The 20,246-nt window shown below is 50.4% G+C and overlaps 1 protein-coding gene across 1 annotated transcript in view; it reads right to left on the reverse strand.

The window, feature by feature from the left end:
- Positions 1 to 20,246, reverse strand: part of BOC (BOC cell adhesion associated, oncogene regulated) — a 54,223-nt gene that overhangs the window by 16,355 nt on the left and 17,622 nt on the right. Inside the window, exons 2-3 of the mRNA XM_058045565.1 lie at positions 6,534 to 6,701; positions 5,888 to 6,166 (exon numbers count right to left, since the gene is read on the reverse strand). Of these exons, the coding sequence (XP_057901548.1) occupies positions 5,888 to 6,166; positions 6,534 to 6,618 (364 nt within the window). The 5' untranslated portion in view covers positions 6,619 to 6,701. The remainder of the gene's footprint in view (positions 1 to 5,887; positions 6,167 to 6,533; positions 6,702 to 20,246) is intronic.

Here is a 20,246-nt window from a genome sequence, read left to right on the forward strand (position 1 = left end):
AATACTTCTGGAATTTCTTGGCATTGTTCAATTAAAAAAAATAATAAAAAGAAGGGATACGGGTGAACTTCAGAAATGTGATTAATCCTTTAAGACAAGCTGAGGATGGGAGCCATGTTTCCATTGGATATTAAAGCCAGATGAAAGTTAACTCTTAACTTGTGAAAAGCTGGCAGCGCCTCACGCTCCCCCTCCAACAAAAGTTACTGCTAGGGCAGGGAACGATGATGGATATTTTCTCCTCTTTGCTTTTTATATTTGATCAAGGAATAAAACAGTGAGAGCCACAGAAATGGAAAGAGGTGGAGAAGTGGCGAAAGCCCAGGGTCTGCCTGCCCACACTGCGCATGTTTTGCTGATCAACAAAATATAAACGAGCATCAGGAAAATTAATGTGCGCCTTGGTGGTCTGGATTCATCACAGCCAAATTAAGATTTTGGAGCCAAGGCACAGGCTCCAGCAATGCTGGCAGGGATCTGCACACACACACTTACACGAGCACGTGTACGTGCACGCATACCCTGAGGAGAAGAAGGGGCCCAAGAGCCTGGAAAAAGAGCAAACCCAAGGGCCTGGCATAGCAGAGCCGTCTTGAAGATGGAAAATGATGACCCTGTGCCAGGGCACCCCTTGGGGTGGCTGTGGGCTGGGCAGGTGTGGGGGCCTCTCCCAGGCAGCCCCCCAGATGGTGGCTCGGCCCACATCTCACAGCTGTGCGTGGTGCAGCCCCACAGTGGGGAGCTGCAGCTCTTCCTGGCTTCCCCTCAAGCCCAGAAGTGAGGGACAAGGGGTGAAACTGTAGACAATGGGGGAAAGAACAGAGGAAAGGAAGGGATCCTGGGGTGGCTGGGGGAGCAAGAACCAGGTGCCTTTGGAGAAGCAGAGTGAAGCTGGCAGGGGAGAGGGGAAAAATAGCAGAACTGGGACAAACTACTTTCTCGTATGCCAAGTGTACGAGCTTCCTGCCAAACTACTCTCCTAAATTCCTGCTTCCCCACAGAGAACAAGACTGGTTGACTTGCCAGTGGATTTTGGCCACAGGCAATCTCAACTGCCCCGCTCACCACTGGTATGGGCATGTAGAGCCATCCTTTAGGGCCAATGGGTCAGCCAGAGCTGGTGAGGGGTGGTCAGGGTCACCCCGTCCTCCTCTGTGCATGGGACAAGCTCCCCCACACATCCTGTTGCATTTGGCCCCAGCACAGCAAAACAGAGGGCACAGTGCCAAGCTCAGACAACCAGCTTCATCCTGGGGGGTTCAAACAAGCTGCCTCTGAGTTGTGGGGGGACCATGCATGTCCCCCACCAGCAGGGAGGGCTGGAGGACAGGATCCATGCCAGGGGGATATGCAGCACTTGCCCCTTCAGCTGCGCAGTCAGTGGCAGCCAGGCCCCACATCTAACATGCAATTTGCACTGGAGTCTAACAACCACTGCAGCTGGGAGAAACCACATCCCCTCTCACTGGTTGGGTTTTCCTTCTCACATGGCAGCACCCAGCGTGCCAGCCCATGTTCTTGTCCTTAAAAGACACGCCTGACCACAGTGAAGCAAATCCTCATCTCCCAGCCATTGTCCGGGAGGTGCTGCGGACAGACAGACTGAGCAGTGCCAATCCCAGCTGTGCTGGGACAAGAGGGCTTTTCCCCCCCTTTTTTTGTTCAGGAGGGAGTGCAACCAAAGGCCATTGCTCATGTCCATCTGCAGCCAGCTCTGAGGCATGATGGGGTGAACTGGGGTGCAGCTCTGCAGCCAACTGTGCTGCTGTCACTGGGGAGGGAAACCAGCTGAGTCCCAGGGCTGGGGGCCAAGCAACGAGGCAGGCAAGACAGAGCTGATTAAATGAATGGGAGACCATAAATGAATCTGGAGAAGAAGCAAAAGTAAATGAAATGATGGCCCCAAGGTAAAAGGTTTCCCTGACATAGGGAAGAGTGAAAGAGGAAAGGGAGGGAAGGGGAATAGGCAGGAATAGGGTCCTCCAGCTTGGGGGCAGGCACCTTCCACTGTTCCCCCCTCAGCTGTGAGAGCAGCCTAGGGCTATGGCTCTCACTCCCCGTCCAGCCAGCACCACAGGAGCCTGGGCACTGGTGCTGTCATCACCAGATTCCTCCCACCCTGCTGAGACAGGCACAGCCCCACAGACTCCAGCCTACTGATACCCACCCCAGCTCATCACCCCTGCCCTGGGCCATCTCACTCCTCAGAGCCACAGCTCTGATGGTTCACAAAACTCCACCTGTGTTTTCCTTCTCTCCCCTCCTCACATCGCCTCTGCCCCCGGGACCAGAGCTCCCGTGCCTGCTCTGCATATGCTTTTCCAACAGGCAGCTATCCTCTTCCATCCCTCCCTCCCTCCCTCCCTCTGGGGAGTATCTGCCAAGAGGCCCTAGCGGAGGAAAATGAATGGGGTTGTCTTCAGAAAGCAGCTGCAAATTCCTGGGGGATGCCCAGCCTGACCCCGTGCAAGGTCACTGCCCAGAAGCTCCACATGGTGAGGCCCAGCTTCCCACACGTGCTGCCACAAGGCCGAGGACTGACCTCACCCATGGCACTGATGGAGGGAACAGGGCAATGAGCCACCCCTGCCCACTGCATTCCTGGGACACAGCTACCTGCAACCCCACACCCCCGGCCACAGGGACACTGGAACAGGTGGAGTTCTTTTACTGCACCCCTCATCTATTTTTCTGCTTTGTTTTCAAATATCATGTCTATCCAGGTCAGGCTTGCTGCTGTGTTTGATGCCCTGATCTTCTATGCTTACAGATGAGTTCTGGGAGTTACACAGCTACCTCTGCTCATCAGCCTTGCTTCAGCCCTGCACTTCAGTAGCCCCTGTGAGCTCCATGAAGAGCTCCTGACCTTCCAAGCCTGTGGCTGTTACAGAACCAGCCCTCAGCACCACGTACAAGTCCATGGTGGAATCACTCAGCCCCGCCAGAGCCCACTGCAGCTGTGCCTTTTACATACAGCACCTCTGCCCAGGAGAGGGGCTGGGGCAGGGCTTTCTGGCAGGATGGCAACTTTGCCACCTAGAATCAGGCACAGAAAACATTTCTTCTTTGCAGCTTTCATTCATACCAAGGCTTAAAGCCTGGTTTGGAAAACCAGGGATACTCCTGTTTTATCCATACAAGCTGTCCCAGACTGCAGTGCTGCCCTGGGGCCTGCAGGGCTGATCTTGTGCACCACAATCAGGCCAGCACCGATCAGTAGGTGTGACCTGCACTGACATGCCATGGGCTGCCAAGGTGCTCCAACTGCTGTGGAGCTCCAGTTCATCTCTAACTGGACTTAGTGGTGACCGAGTAATGCCTGAAGTGCTGCTCCCTTTGTCACTTTGTGAAATCCTTCCCTTCTGCAAATCCCTCCTCCCTCTACCTCTTGGATAACAACAGTTATTTTATCTCTGCTGGAGAAATTAAGTGCAAGTTTCAACCAGCACTCTGAGCCAGGGTGAAGAGAGATGGCCTCAGCATCACTCTCATTGGCTCAGATGAGAGAAGGAGGTGTGAGTCCCAGGGCTACACCGTGGCTGCCAGCACTGCAGTGATGGCTATCTGCTTGCTGACTGTCAGCAAAGCACAGCAGGCCCCAGGGCACCAGGCATACAGAGCCTGGGGCATTCCAGACTCCTTCCTTCAAACAAGGCCCAAAGAAAGGAGGGGAAATAGCCTAAAAGTTGGCCAGACAACTTTACCTACACTCCTCAAAACCTAGCAAGTCACTTCTTCCAATGACTCCAGGTCCTCTTCCAAAATAAACCCAAGCCTTGAAAATGTTTCCATCGCCCTCTTCCCCCCACCGCTTTCATTCACACATTCCAGTTTCACTTTCCCCTTGCCACCCCAAAATAATTTTTGGATGGAACTAAGACTTTCAGAGGGTTTTCTTTCAGCCCTGAAGGTTATCTGGAGGAGATTTATCAACTGCAAGCTGACCTGCCAGGGGCTTTCCTCGCACCATGGTCATCACTGAATCAGCTCTGAGCACGGTCCTATAGAGGAGGTCTGGAGCAGGACAGAAAGCCTGGGCCACAGCTGCTACCACAGCTTTCAAACTCAGTCCCACCACCAAGTGGTGCTCCCTGTTCTTTCAGAGCAACACCACTGCTGCAAGCAGACTCCAGCTCATGAACATGAGACTGGTTATTTGAACCTCTCCAGAAGATTCTCCTCCCACACCTTCAGTCCCACACCTTCACTGGGATGCCCTATCTCTCTTTACTCACTGACTGCTGTATCTTCCCCATCTGGGTGCTCTCTATCACCCGAGGCTATCCAGGTGTGTGGGATGCAGCCTCTGCCATCCCCAGCTACCCCTGAGGACGACGGACCCGTGCAGCACAGCACAGGGGTTTTCCACAATGGATTAGCTGCTTGATCATCCAGCCTCTGGCTCCAGTTTTGTGAGCTCCACTGAGTGGTGTTCCTGACTTCCTCCCAGAATTGCGTTTGCCATGACAGGGACACAGCAATGACCAAGTCCTTCTCTTTTGCACACACTAGGCAAAGGTGATTTGGCTCCTGGAGAGGGCTCATGCACTACTCAGAGGCTTTGATTCGTCCTGAAGGACGTTATGGGGCCTTCTGGTGCCTTAGGACCTGTCCCCATTCCCTGCTAAAGCAGTCAGATAGGTCAGACATACTTTTCCCAGGAGACAGAGCTGGTGGTAGCAGGCTGGGACGTGAGTGAAAAAAGAAAAGGGGATCAGCTAAGCAGGAGCTGATCAGGCTGAGGAGCTGTGCACACCCTGCTCTCCTAAATTCAAATCATGCCCTTGGTAATCCCATCCACCTCTCCCCTCCTCTCCTTCTCTCTATCAGGCCACCAGCACACACAGCCCCCTTTCTGCTCTGGAATGTGTTCTCCGAAACTTAATCTCAGCATGGGGCTCAGGCCAAATCCCCCAACAGATTCGGCCCCGTGACAACTCCCCCCCTCCCACCCTACTTCAGAGTTCAGCAACTCTCTCCTTGCTTTCCCTGGCCTCCTCCTCCCACCCTGTCTGGCCTAAACATTTCACTCCTGATTAATGTAACAGTGACAAGCCAATAGTTCTTGGCTTTAAAGCAAAGCCAGGCCCCACTTTGCACAAACATCTTCACATCTTCATTTTCTTAAGACTTAGCCCCAAACTCCCTTTTTCTGGGAAAGATGAAGCCCTTTCTACACTCAGGGACTGTCACTGCAAGGCAATGGCAGCCTCCTCTGCACACACTTGCTCCACCAAACACTGTGTGGATTTCTGAGAAGGTGGGGCTCTCCGCTGCTTTTTTGCACATGCATCGAGATACAAACCCTTCTGCCCAAATACATACAACATCTGGCCAAAACCAGGTGCTTGCAAGAAAAATTGCCCACCTAAGACACCTCTGGCCATGCACACGTCTCCCAGTGCCAGAAGGCAGCAGTGAGGAGCGTGTAAGCTCAGGAATAGGAGCAAAGTCCCTTGCTCAGAGTTGTGTCTCAAGAAGGCAGTAAAACTTAGCACACACTGACCCTGTGTGGGCATCAGCCCCAGCAGCAGTTGGGCCATCAGCTCTAGCAGGTACTACTTACAAACTCCATCAATAAGTCAGGAACCAGAGGAGGCAGCCTAACTGACAGGAAACCAAACCCCACAGCTCAGGCATTCCCTGGTCTTGCAAGAACTTCTCCCTGAAGGACAGATTTGCAGCCTACCACGTAGAAGGAGGATAGCTTGGGTCAGACTGGGCCACACCATGTAAGCCAGTCCATGACAAAAATGCTACAAAAGGGCCTATGCCAAAGGAGTCATCCCTTGATGGCAGCACGAGCAAGCAAGAATGGATGAGCTCTCAAGACGTGTGAGCGATGGCCCAAGCAAGGCAGGGGTGTCAGAGAACTGAAGCTACTCACTGGCTAAGGTCACCACTGCAGGGACACTGGCAATGACTCCTTCAGGCACACGAGCGATGCACTGGTAGCGCCCCACGGTGCGGTTGGTGAGAGCCGTGATGCTGAGCTTCCCTCGCTCCACGTGGATTCCCAGCACCTCGTCTGAGCCAGCCAGCTCCTTCCCGTTCAGTCTCCAGGTGAGGTTCACTTGGGGGGGGTCCACCACACACCCCAGGCTGACTGGGCCTCCAAGCTTTTGGACAATAGAGGCAGGTTGCACTGTGACCTGCAGAGATTCACCTGCACAGAGGGAAAAAACGGGAATAAGAAAGCTCTGTGAGACTCAGCAATAGAATGGACAGAGGAAAAAGCTGCAGTGCTGTACTATTTGCATTCCAAATGGCCTTTCCTTGTGTTGCGGCATCCCCTGGAGTCCTCATATACCCACCCTAATTTTTAGAGATGAACCTCAGCCCATTTCTTCCTGGCACCGCCTGAGAGAAATGTTCGACTCCAAATGTATCCTCCTCTGGAAGAGGGTTTGAACCTAGACCTTTGGTCAAGGCTACTCAGGGAACAGCAGAGAGAGGAAACCTCTTTGTCTGTGAGGCATGGCTACGCTAAACAGCACTGAGGCAAAACAGAATGGGTAAGAAAAGAAACTCACTCAGTTTGGCAAAACAGCTGGCAGCCACAAGCACGAGGCAAGGGACGGGGAACATGGGCCTCTTCCTTCCACGTGTCATTGCCATCCCATGTGCTGTGACCTGGGCTGCCCAGGGAAGGGTCCCATAAGCTGCTGCAGGGGATGCAGTGGATTTGTGGCAGCGGATTCCTGTGGATGACAAGAGAGATAGGATGGATGAAACCCTCAGGCTTCCCTCTGCTTGGCAGCCCTGCCTGGCTTCTCTACCAACACCCCTAAACTGCCAGATCACCAAGCCAGTGGCCTGAGGAGACTACAGATGCTGATGCAATCATTTCTCTTCTCCAGGCTCTCCCCCAGGCACAGCTGGGAGTCTCCCAAGACATCCCATCCTAAGTACACAGGCACACACAGACACACAGTCTCCTGCTCCATTTTGTACTTGGCACAGTGATTGACAGTGATGCACACCGGGCAATCTTCAGGAGCAAAACACAAACATTTCCAACAAAGTGTCACTGAAGCTATCCACTGAGTGTTGCTGCCACTTCTTGTTTATGTCTGGAATATATTATATTTTGAACACTAAAGTAAATGAGCAGTACAAGTCCACTCTAACTAAGAGACTCAACCTATGAAAATAGTTCAGATTAACAGTTCTGCCTGAAACACACCACCTATTTTAACTCTACACAAATCACCAGGCTCATACTTGAAATTGTCAACTAGCCCCAAAAAACTAGAAATGTAAGGTCACCTGTCACAACCCAGGTTGCTGTGAAGAGCTGCACACTGCAGCAGCTGCTTTGGAGACCCATGAAGGAACACTAAAGCAGACAAGCCAGATCAGGGGGACTAAAGACCTCAGCAGCGGCCCCAAGAGACACCTCAGATGTCAGACTGAGTTCATCTTTAATCAAAGGCAATAGGCTGAAGTCAAGAGGAGATTTCCCTCTACTGGCATCACAATGCAGCCATAGGATTTTGAGCTCTCTTCAGCTGCAGCACCAAGACAACCTGCAAGCCTTAGGGCACTGCAGAATTGCTCCCGTGGCATGTCTAGAGGGAAGAAGCGCAAGACCAAACCCAAAGCAGCCATGGCAGCCAGCCCAAAGAGCAGTCACGCTGTCTGCTCCCCCTGCAGCAAACAGCTCATTAGCCACAATCACCATCCTCAGGAGCACCTGACTCTGCAGGGTGGTATTTCCTACTTCCACCATGGTCACTGCTTGAGCTATCACCTGTTTGAGCATGTGTTCTCCATACCAATCTCAGTCAAAAAAGGGCACAAGCTCCTTCAATCATAACCCCAAAATTAAACCTCCTAACTCCTGAAGTAAGGACTGACACATACGCCCCCTGAGATGCCTGGTGAGTTGTTCAAGGCAATGCTGATTATTGCTAGCAAGGAAACCACACATATTTGGGGAAATATCACCAAGCTACTCTCAAATTACTTTGTTTGGCTTTTGGTGACAGCAAAGGTGCAGAAGTGCAGCATAGGGCAATGTCCATGGCCAGCATGCTGGGATGCACATTGTAACAGCAAGAACCCAGCGGGCTGGCTTGCATGCCTCTCTGCAAACTGGGATGTCCCTCTGACAGCCTCACAAGCTGTCCCCTTTCCCCCCCACCACATCCCAGAGCTCTGCTTGAAGGAGAAGTTATGGAAGAGACACATAAAGTTGAGAAGAGGAAAGATAAACCTCCTCAGAGCTGGTGATTTCAAAAGGAAGAAACATCAAGCAAAGCAACATGCTGCTGGAGTTTGGAAAGGCCACAAAGAGCATCTTTACATGGCCCTTTGCAGGCCAGTATGAATCCAGGGCACTGGCTGGCCCAAGGCAGCTCTTTACAGGAGTTACAGAAACATGGGTACAGTGGCTGTGAGGCCAAGATGACAAGCCCTACTGAGAGGCAGAATAAATTAAGTCAAGCTTGGCATGGCCCAATGTGGCTTGCAGGCATCCAGGAGCATAGATGGAGTTCAGACATTGGACATATCCTGAAGGCATCCAGAGAGAACCTAGGCCATACTCCAGCTACTGCAGGCCACAGCCCCGTTACATGTGGAAATCCCTGTGGGGAAACTCCAGTGCCAGAGACAAGACAGTAACTTCCCTCCCACACACCTCATCCTTCTTGGTGTTCACTCTCCTCACCTGAGAAGAGTCTCAAAATTTCCCCCACCAACCAGCACATAGTGACTTGACAGCTCCAAGTCAATCAGGATATTTTAGTTGACTGACTTGGAGACCCATCTGAGTTGCTCAAGTTTATTTCTCCATGTAAGACAGCCACCAAAGCACCCTTCATTATGCCACAGCCACCACGGGGAGTCCCCACTGATGGTGGCTGTAAAAGTGCCCTGGGTCTGTCCATACCACAACATGCAGTGTTGACACCACTGCTGATGCACAAGTTATGGTCACTAATTACACTCATCTGGAAAAGACTTTGAGGTAGTTCAGGCTTAAAAACACCTCACACCCTAACGTTTACTGGAGATTGAAAGCCTTTCACTGATGCAGAAGAAACATTTTGGGGTAGGACTTACTGTCTGGCTCCTCAGCATTGGAAGCCTATGGAGCAAAGCTGACTCATTCCCCCTATCTGGATGGGTTTGGCAGCAGGATGGAAAAATGCTGGATGGAAAGGAGTTGCTCCCTAGAGCCCAGGCTGAGGGAGGGGGTAGGCAAAGATATTCCCAACCAGACCTCCCTGCAGCTCTGCGTTGCACAGAGCCTCTGGCCAGAAGGGCAAAGCCAAAGGCACAGCACTGTGCATGAGACCCCTCGTGAGCTAGGACCACCCAGGCACATGGATGCAGTGACTGAACTGGCTGCCCCCAGGTCTGTGAAAAGATGAAGAGCAATAGGTGGGGAGAAAAAAAAGGGGAGCTCAAAAAATTTGGCCACAGCGCTAGGCAGATTGAACAGTACTGAGCAGAGAATGAGGAGAGAAGGTGTGTTGCAACAAGTGTATGCATGGTACCTCCCCAAACCTCCAGGCAAGAGTACAAGCTCTAAATAGGGACATGTGGCCATTTCTTTCACAGCTGAGTGAAGTACAAAAAGTAAATGGCCAGCATAAAAATAATGAGGAAAATGAATGAAAACATCAATTCCAAAAGAACTATTAGGATCTGGGGCCAGATTTTGAAATTCTCAGCTTTTACAATTGAAGCCAGATTTTCAAAAGCATTCAGTTCTTGACATGCTGAGCACTCCTGAATAGGCAACCAACTTACTTCGATGCCTAAATGGGAGCTGACCTCTTTTGAAAATGCTGTCCTTAAGCAGGCTGCAATAATGCAAAGCAAGGAACTTTATCAATCAGACAGCTTTCGATCTGCCTCGTGTCCTGCCAGCAGCACCAGAGTGGACTGCAGTGGGAAAGAAGGCAGAGGTGGGAAGTGGAGGAGACCCCAGGCACCCCAGCTGACTTCCCAGAGGCTGCACCAGGGGCTGCAGGGCTGCTGCATGCCAGGGTCCTGCTCTGCTGCCTCCTCTCCCCAAGGCAGGTTCCTTGTGAAGTGCCCCTGGCTGCAGCACTTCTGCAGCCACCAATAACACCACTCCTGACAGCTCCTGCTTAATTGCTATCTAGGAAAAGAAAGAGTTAAAGTAATTTAAAGAGATTCGAGAGGGAGGGAAAACAAAAAAAAAATTGTTTGTTTATTTATTTTAAATTCTTTTCTGCTAGGTTAAAATAACAATTTCCTGTCGGTGGAGCTCTAAGTCCCTTTCAGACAGCCCAGTAAATCAAAAGAGGGGCCATTAAGAGAACAAAATTAACGAGAGCTTAATCAGTTAAGGAGGGGCGGTGGGGGTGTAAAATCTGTCGGCTCAGCTTCCCACCACACACCTAAGGCCAGCGAGGCCCCTGCCTGCAGCCCCAGCTGTGCCACGGCGGCGGAGGGCACGGCAAAGGCGGCGGAGCGAGGAAGGAAAACCAGAGGTGAGGATATAAAAGGGAAGAAAGGCCCGCGCCTGCGCGGGGGGGTGACAAATCTCGAAAGGAAAAAGGGACTTGAATTAAGCACAGGCCGCAGGAGAGGTGTTTGCTGATTAGAAACTGAAGGTTTTACTGAGGAAATGCAGCTCACAGCCCCAAGCCCCCTCCTGCTTAACAAGGGCCAGCCAAGCAGCCCTTGTTACTGCCACATTGCCGGTAATTTACAAGGCTCCCAAATAGGAACCAGCCCGTGCTCCAGCTCCGGGGCAGCATCCCGCAGCACACATCCCAGGCACGGATGGTGGGAAGGCTGCGGGAATGCCCAGGCAGGCCGGGAGCTGTGCGGAGGCACCGACGCACACGGCAGCGGGTGGGGTTGTGTCACTCACACGGACCTTGGGAACTCCTTCCTGCAAGGCAGGAACAGCGGGAAGGGGCAAGGACTGCTCTGCACCCAGGGAAAGGCTGCAGCAACTGCAGTCCCGCTACCAGCTGGGGACACCCTGGGTGACGCTGGAGAATTCACTGCAGCTGCTCTCTGTTTCCAGCAGGTCAAGTAGGGACAGTGAAACTCCCAGCTCTCTGTTTCATACATTGAGACCTCAGCTTTTCAGAAAAATCAATGTCTTACACAGTATTATGAGCCAATTTTACTTGTAATCATTACTTTTTAATACAACACAGTAGTTTTTTCCTGCCTAAAGCAAAAACCACTGGAAAAAAAAAAAAAAAACGTGAAAAAGAAAAGGGCAACAGCACCCCTTTGTTTTACAAATTGAGGAATCTTGAGGGCTAGAAGAGGAAGCTAACCTGGCCCAAGGTTATCCAGTAAAGCAGTGGCAAGTGGGGCTGGAAATCAAAAGCTCTCTGATAGGAATCTCCATCCTATCAAGCAAGCTGTTCTTGGATGCTAAATGCTTTCCATCCCCTCTGAAAAATCCCACTGTACAACTGTATAATCCTCTAGGTGCAAAAATACTGTCCAGGTGACATCTTTGAGCAGATCAGCTGCAAAGTCCCTAGAGGATTCCTGGGCATGGACAGCAATCTGGACATCCCTGACTGCTTCTCCCTGACCCATCAAACAGTAACATCCCACAGGGCAAAATTAACCTCTACCCAACCCCAGTCCCCATTTCAAAGTATTAATTTCACACAGATAAGTTAGGCTCATTTTCTCTGAAAGGGTTTGGGAAAAGGACAGGTTGGTGCAGGACAGAAGCTCCTCTCCCACAGAACATCATGGGCAGCTGATGGGGATGGGTGTGCAGATGCCATAGGGAGTGGCAGGATCCCAAATGGGAAAAAGCTGGTATCAGGAGTGGGCAGAAAGGCAGAAACCAATATTATACTGCTATGTTTGAAGTCAAGGAGGTAGCACAGTGTTTGTGGAAACAAGGATAAAAGCTTGCCTGTTTTTCCCTCTTGTAGCACTGAGAGCTGATTTCAGAGTGCATTAGCTCTTTTAACGTAGCCCTTGACTAACTGTATGAGAGGGTCGCCTTCTCCCTTTTCTAAAGTGATTAGGCAAAAAGACTCTCTCAGCAGTTGCTTGTGAGCTCAGAGAGTCCATCAAAAAGCCACAACAGAGAAAGCCTGGGATAAATTCATGCTCATACTCAGAAAGAAAATATCCAGAATAAAACCTGGCATGGCGAAACCACTAGAGATCAGTGAGTTTGCCTAAAAACTGCAACTGGGTGACCCTAAAAAGAATCACAGTTTTATTCAAGCAAGTCCTGAGAAACAGACACCTCTTTAAAAAGTAAAGTAAACTTGCGGGGAAAACATCTCTTTTCCTTGAACAGAACTGCTCATGCAAACCAAACCAGCAACAAACCAAACATGCAAACATCTTTGTAACTTTTTTTGTCTTCCTCAAGATGAAGCTACTTCCCTGAGCAGTTTCTTTCCATAACAGCCTGCAGCATCACCAGGGAGAGGACTGGGCATGCTGGCTTTGAATTAGCAACAGGATGCAAAGCCTTCTCATAGCCTGTCTGACTTTTGCTCATATCCCTGAGGACCCAAGGCCTGCAGTTTCTGGCAGCTCTCCATCCAACAGCTCCTCTGAACTGAGCGCCACTTTCCAGCTGGCATTGATCAGGCTGACTTTGCTGAGACCCAGCAAACCCCTTCATGTTGGCATTTCATCAGCCAGCAAGTGTGAGGCTGCCTGAAGAAGAAATGCCACCCTCACACCTGCCACGGGCTCCCCAGTGTCCCCACAGCAGTGGCACCACCATGGGTGAGGCTCACCTTGGGCACTGCCTGTGGCACGGTGATCCCAGGGTGGCATGACCTGCCAGCTGGGGACAGCTCTAGTGCGGGCAGGCCACGGATGCAAGGATGGCCTTGCCCCACAGGTACACGTCCTTTTTTCCACAGTTACCGGGAGAGGAGCCCTGTGCTAAAACAGAGTATACACACTGGCTTTTGCTGCCCCTTGGCGTGCCCTGAAAGCAGCTCCAGTCCTTGAAAAGACAAGGCTAAAGCGTAAGAAAAAAAGAAAATCCACCTCCTTTCTTCAATATCATGCTCCCCCCATGCCCTAGACACTTAATTTCCCTCTTTCACCCCCCCCCCCAGCTTCCCCCTCCATTCTGAGTAAATTCAATTTGACAACCCTGCTAATTGGATAAACGCTGCTCCCTACGCTCCTTTAAGGCTGCCCGCTTTTCTCTCCTTGTTTTTGGAGGGCGATTGTGGCTGTTCTTTAACATGAATTCCATCTGCTTTATTTCTCCTCTGCCCATTCAAGACACCTCCTGAATATGTATGAGGGGCTGCGCCCCCCCACCCCTTTTCTCCTCCATCCCACCTCCCTCCCTCATCACCCCCCCACCCCTCTCCCTGCCCTCTCCTATTGCCCGGGACAATAACCCCCCAAATGCCCCCTTCTCCCACCCGGGCCCTTTTTGCTTTAGATAAACACAGGCAGTGTCAAGTGTGAGGAGGGGGGGGGGGAAGGATGGGGTTCAACTGCCAGTCAAGCCTCGGGCCCTCAATGAAGCCCGGAGGCCTACCCTAATCTGCTGCATGCTTGCCATATGGGAGCTGTGTTGCCCTGGGAAACACTAACAGGCAGAACGGAGCTTAATAGAGTCCATATTCATTGTAATGCAGTGAAATGGCTCGAGGGACTATTGCCCCTTGGGTCTGTTTTCATTCTTCTGTTCCCCCTCTTTCTTTTCTCTCTCTCTTTTTTTTTTTTTTTTTAATAAATTTTTTTTCCTCCCCTCCTTCTCCCCCTCCTTTTTTTTTTTTTTTTTTTTCCTTCTGTTTTGGTTTTTTTTTCCTCCTTCTTTCTTCCTTTCAAAAGGACGAAGTCCCTGGAGAGCTCTAATCTGGAGAGGTTGGGGGCTCCCCGAAGGGCTGGCCAGCCGATGGGGCAGGAACGGGACGGGGGAAGGGAGAGGGTGGAGGTGGTTAGGGAGGCGAAGGAGAGGTGGAGGGCAAGAGGAAAGTAGTAACTAATAAGCATGCAGCCGGCCAGCTGTCAAGATGCTGACAATACTGCTCCGGGTGCAAAGAGCCCGACAGGCAGCGCTGGCACAGAGCTGGCGCAGGGTCCTCCCGGGAAGCGCCGGCCTCCCCTAAGGGCCGCCCCGAACGCGGCACAAGCGGCAAAGAGAAAAAGAAAAAAAAAAAAAAAAAAAGAAAAAAAAAGAGAAGGGCGCAGATGGAGCGTGCTGCACAGCCTCTTCAGAAACAAAGTGCACCTAGGAAACAGATGTTGTTGCTGCAACAAGCCTGGAACTACTGGCTGCTCTCTGGCTCCTTCTCCCAAGTGTGGGCCGGGAGAAAGGGGCCCTGGAGCAGCTGCCAGGGCTGCCCCCGTGGCTGGGACAGGCTGTGTCTCCACTCAAAACCTTTCAGTCCAGAATCACTCCCAAACTGGGAGAGCTGCCACAGTTTTACAGCAACTTTTCCTCAGCACTCTCCATCCTTCTCATTCTTGATCCACCTACAGACTCTCCCGCCTCGCAGCTAAGGTCCCAATTTAGGGAGCGGAGGAATCCTGAAAGGGGTGTACATCTGCAGCACTTACAGAAGGGCCCAGGCCCTGCATTCAGAAGCTTGATTTTCAAATGGCACAGAACCAGCAGAATTGCTGCTATCAAGATCCTGTGAGATCAAGGCCCCACAGAGGTGCAGCTCAACCTACTCTCTTACCAAGGCTGGTGTCAGGAAAAAAGGGTCAGGATCCCCTTGAAAACCACATCAATGTAGTAACACACTTGTGATGAGTTATTTGCTCTGGAGTGTTTTCAGTTTTTCTCACAACTGCGATAAATTCAGCTGATGTGCAGCAACAAAGTCTTCCTTTTTTGAGGCTTTGCTATGGAACAACACTGAATCTTCATTGTAAGAAATATTTCAGAGGAGGCAGCAGGAAAGGGGTCACCCACTGATACCTGTATGATGTGAAAACACACCTTCAATCTCAGAAGAAAGGGATTTAGTGCACTGTATTGCTTGCCTGAAGCATTCTCTCTTGCCACATCAAAACAACACTTGCTTTATCATTCCATCACAACTAAAGCTGGAGATCAGTGTCAATGCAGTCAGATGCTGTACTAAACACAGAAGAACAATTCCATGTCCTCTAGACTTCACACCATTGGGTAGAAGAGTTAGTTATTTTAGGATGCTTGATACAAGCACTAAAAAAAAATTACCTGTGCGTACCTTTTTGCTCTTTGGACAAAGAGGAAAAGCATGTAATAGAGAGAGCTGGGAATAAGTGAGAATGTACATCTGGACAAGAAAAGCCCAGAGAATGGCTCTGCTGGCAACTGATGCAGTGGGACCCACAGGATGGGTGGCGAGTGCCAACTGATGCAGCTGGCTCTGGTCTGGGCTCCACCACTCTGAATCCTAACACCAACATGAGCTGGGCCTCAGGTTGTTCCCTCCCAGTCAGCAGCTGCAGTGGAGGAGGGTGCAGGGAGCAATGGGCAGTTCCCACCAGGAGCTGTCATCACACAGGCACAGATGTGCCTGTGGGTAGTTTAAATTGCTCAGGGCACTGCTTTTGTTTTTCCTTTCTCATCCTCTGCAAACAAAAAAACCCCAAACTTTGAAATCTGATGTTGAGATTCTAATTGCCTCTTGGGTTAGGGAGAGGTCAGAGAGAAGGCAGGCCTGGCAGATGTAGGGGAAGTGATGCCGGGCAAAAGCCCTCAGAGATACTAAAGGGAAGTGTGGAATAAAGGTGACAGAAAATAAAGCACAGGAAAATTAAATTTAGATTACAGGGTCAAGAAAGAAGAAACAGAGGAGTTGGATTTTGGCAGATTTCCTCATGTTGCATTTGTCCCCACTGCTTCAGGGCAAGGACATGGCAATGCCATAGCTCACTCGCCAGATGCATATCCAGGCTCAAGTCCTTTTCCTGGTTTCCTCTGAGCAGGGGCTGTCACCTCACACCATCACCTCTCAAACAATTCTCTCTCCCCAGCTGATACTCTTCCACTTAATTTAAATGTGGTCTGCTTGGAATAGCAGGAAAACCACTCCTGCTCTCCACCAGAAACCCCTTGCTGCTCAGAGACAAAAGCTTAAGACTTCTGCAGCATGCCCTGGTCTCAGTGAAACAGCATTTTTCCATCGAGAATTCCATGGAAAAATGGACATCTAAATGTCCAAAATGGCCATTTAGAGACATCCCCATCACCACCATAAAGAGAAACTGCCATCTAGTTTGCACTCCTTTCAGGATGCTCTTATCCAAAGCTGTTTTCACTCTCCATCACTTCCCCAGCAGCTCTTGAACTCTCACTCCCTGGCTACAGGACATCAAGATGTTGACCAGAACAATCATTTTGCCACTGATGACGCAGCAACGCTAAAAAACCCCAAACCCTAGGCTACCTAATATCACCCTATGGCCTCCCTGCAGCCAGAGCAGTGGCCAAGAATGGGAAGGAAGGCCACAAATCATGGCAAAGGTGGGACATGGAGCTGCCCTGAAAAGACCCATCTCTATTTTATTGTTTCTGTCACGTGATGGGGTCAAGCTTGCAACAGGACAGACAATAAATATCCCAGCATCCATTCATGCTGGTAGACACCAGCTGAAACACTCCTCTTTCTCTATAACATGAACCAAAGCACAGAGGAGTGGGGGACAAACCCCACCAGTCAGCATCTGCATGGAGCACAGCAGGAGTGCTCGGGGAGCAAGCACACTTCAGTGTCTATCAGCTATGGCCACCTGCAAAATGAGACTCAGAAGCTCTTGTTCGCAGAATAGATCACAGGCCAGACATAGCAGCTATGGACACTTTTTAAGAGCAGCCCACATCTTCATATGCCTAAATATGGGGTACCTTTAAGTGTCAAACTAAAAAAAAAAAAAAAAATCCAAATAATCTTTGTCTAGGAACAATAGAAAAATCTTGTCCATGTCCAATTAGAAACAGTAATAGAGCGAAACAAATACATGAATAAAAAAAAACCAAACCACAAACCAGAAAAGTTCACAGAAACTGCCAGTGACACTGTTAAGCTCTCCTTGGGGGAAGCTGCTATGGGGAAATTTTCCTGTTGGCAGAGCAGAGACTTGGGTAGCTTTCCTAGGCTCTGAACCTTCTTCCAGTATGTACTTGAAGAGCAAGGGTGCCTACAACCGCTGCAGCAAAAACTAGCCAAGCTTATCATAAACCTAAGCCAGTGGCACAGGAGAAATACCTGCTAAAACAACACATCCCCTGGATTATAACAGAGGACTTGATTCTACTGCCACCAAAATCAGCCTGATCTTTGCCATGACTTCAATGGGAGCAGGCCCAGAAACTGCATTAACAAGCACAAGGCTAGTTTAACACAGTTGACATCAAAATCCAGAAGAGCACACAAAAGAGACAGGACAAAGTACTTGCCAGTAACGTCAATACAAAGTTTAATCCCCAGATGGCTGGCTTTAGAGACATCCCCATCACCACCATAAAGAGAAACTGCCTTCTAGTTTGCACTCCTTTCAGCAATGACTTGTTGCTGGGATGCAAAAGAGCATAAGCCCATTTTTCTTGCCCTTTGAAGACGGTATTTAAAAGTTGGGGATTTTTTTTCTTTCCTAAATTTGAGAATAAATGGGAGTTTTTACTCTCCATAGCTGTCACTAAATTGCTTTTCACTAACAATAATAATTTTCGTTATGGGAGCAGGTCAAGAGCCTCTAGAACTCTCTGCTGGGACAAATTTCCACTGGAAGACGTGTCACTACTCCAAAAAACACAAGAGGAAGCTAAAGGCTAGCAAAACAAAGGGACAGAAATGACCATAGCAAATGCTCTGGCTTGTGCGAAATGCCTAAGGTGGGGTGCAGGGATCAGCACCGAGTGCCAGAACCCACATGGGCTGAGCCAGAGCCCTACTTTGATCAGCAGCTGCAACGCTGCTCCAAAACCCCATGGGGCCAACCCTGAGGTGAAAAATCATGTGGGACACACTCACAGTGGGGTCTAAGGATGGGTTACAGATTTCCCCTCTCCCCAGAGATGAAGAGGAGAGGGCTGCATTGTTTAGGCTTTTTTAAAGGTTGTGTTTGCATGTGATTTGCTCCATTTATCAGCACAACAATAAACACACCTCTCCAAAAATGACAGTCCCGTTGAGGACAGTGAGCCAAACACGGCAGGAGATGAAGCAAGAGCTCAGGTCGCCCTGCACAGATGGGCAGGGCTGCCATAAGGTTTCTCTCTGTCGACAAGGGGATGCTCCATGACTAAAGGATGACAAAACGCTGCGGCCTCCGAGCCTGGGAAGGGAGACTCACCTGCTTGTGTCCCAGCCAGCTCCTAGGACACACCAGTAAGTGCCACAGCCAGGCTTGACAAGCAGCAGCAGCGGCTCTGAGGACCGGGCACAGCACAGACCTGCCCCTGGCTCCCCACTTGTCACCGCTGCCCGTTCACAATCGAACCCACGCCAGAAGCACCAGATCAGAGCCCAAGGCCCCTCCCCGGGCCTTTCACACAACAAGCATCAGCAGCAATTCCAGCTGTAAAGTTTGCTTTCCTTGACACACAGTTTACTTTCTCCATTCCCCCGCATCCCACCCCTGCCACTTACCCCTCACTCCAAAAAGGCTCTCTCAAACAGGCTTAAGCTTTAAACAAATAAGGGCTTGGCAAGCAGCAGCCTGCTCCCGTTTCCCTCCCCACCAGCCCTGCTCTCCCCCCGCTGCCTCCACCTCTGAGCCGTGGCGCAAGCAGAGCTGGCGAGCGCCGTGCAGGCACAGAAAACAAACACGTGGAGCAGAGCCAGCTGTGAAGTTGGATTTGGCATACGCTGTTTGCAGAATGAATAAAAGCACATGAGAGAAGAGGGAGTGGGAGAAGGGGACAGACTGGGGAGCCGGGGGTGCCCTGGGCTCAAGGGGAGAGCACGACTCCAGGACAAAGCCCTGGCACATGCCTGCTGCAGGGTCCTGTGCCCTGCGTGGAACTGGAGGGGGGGGACAGTCCTACAGGCACATTTCCTGAGCTGTTTGGCATCACACTTCCACACCCCTTCCCTAGCAAGCTGAACCGTTTTTGCATGTGCTTGCCCTCCCTCCTGGGCAAAAATTAGTGTGTTCTGATGCAACATGTGAAAAATAAATGCACTTTTACCCCCCGGGGCATGCAATTCTCCCCCTTTCTTTCTTTCTTAGGGTTTCTATTTCCATTGCACATTATGCTGCAGGGCCCCACAGCACAGGAAACCCTGACCCAACTGCCCCATCACCTTGGCTGAGATTACATATGTTGAAGGTCCACATTTACATTAATCCCTCTCCCAACTGTCCCTTTCTGGAAGGGTTTCAGACAAAATATCCCTCCTCTTAAACCCAAGCTCCCAGGAGATGTTAGCTCGGGTATTATTTATTATTCTGCCTTCATCTGTCTGGTCTAGCCATGGGAATGGCACTGGAAGGCTTTAGGAATAGATCACCTATGGCCTTACATCAACACTGGACCCATGCAGGTTTTCCTCCCTCTCCCAATCACCTCCAAGCAAAATGAAACAAACGTATGCACTCTGCCTGGTTTGGGGCAGAATCCAGTGATTTGACATGGTTTGCTTGTGGTTTCCACCCAAAACCATAAACCAGCCCAGGTTTGCTTGGAAGGTCCTCAGCTGTGTTTGGAGGCTGTAAGAAAAGCAGCAGTGTCCTACCTGGTCTTGGACCCTGTCCAAAACAGGCCAGCAGCTGGATGGATTAACAGCCCAGCCTGACCACCCAGACACCTGCAGACATGTTTTCACAAGTCTCATTACCACCCCTGAAACACAGTAAGGACTTTACCGTCTCCAGGCCAGCCGTGAACACTTGTCCCTCAGCATCACTCCAAACCACTAAACTGACAACAAGAGACAGTATTGGGATAGTTTTCTTCCTGAGAACTACATTATGGACCCCTGATCACGGGCAAGGAAGGTAGCTACCCTGGAGAAATATTGCAACTGCCTTTTTGTTTTGGAGTGGAATTTACTGAGACACCTAATACAGCCATGGATCACTGCAAATAAAGCATTGCTCAATCACCCCACTCCGATCTCTCTCCCTTTTGGAGGCAAATTAGAAAGACAGAGATGGATAGAAACTCATAGTCTTGGAGGTTATGATGCCACGTTTCTGGAATTGCCTCCTCTATTGGACAAAATATACCCCTTCCCTGTGTCTCAGGTTTCCAGGCTGCAAGAACGGAAACAGCAAACTCCAGCTGGTACAAGCAGTAACGAGATGAACATGAGTCAGATAATTTCAGATTCTCATAGAGAGGT

This window comes from Melospiza georgiana, chromosome 2 (genome assembly GCF_028018845.1).
Source record: "Melospiza georgiana isolate bMelGeo1 chromosome 2, bMelGeo1.pri, whole genome shotgun sequence".
Taxonomy (NCBI): Eukaryota; Metazoa; Chordata; class Aves; order Passeriformes; family Passerellidae; genus Melospiza; species Melospiza georgiana.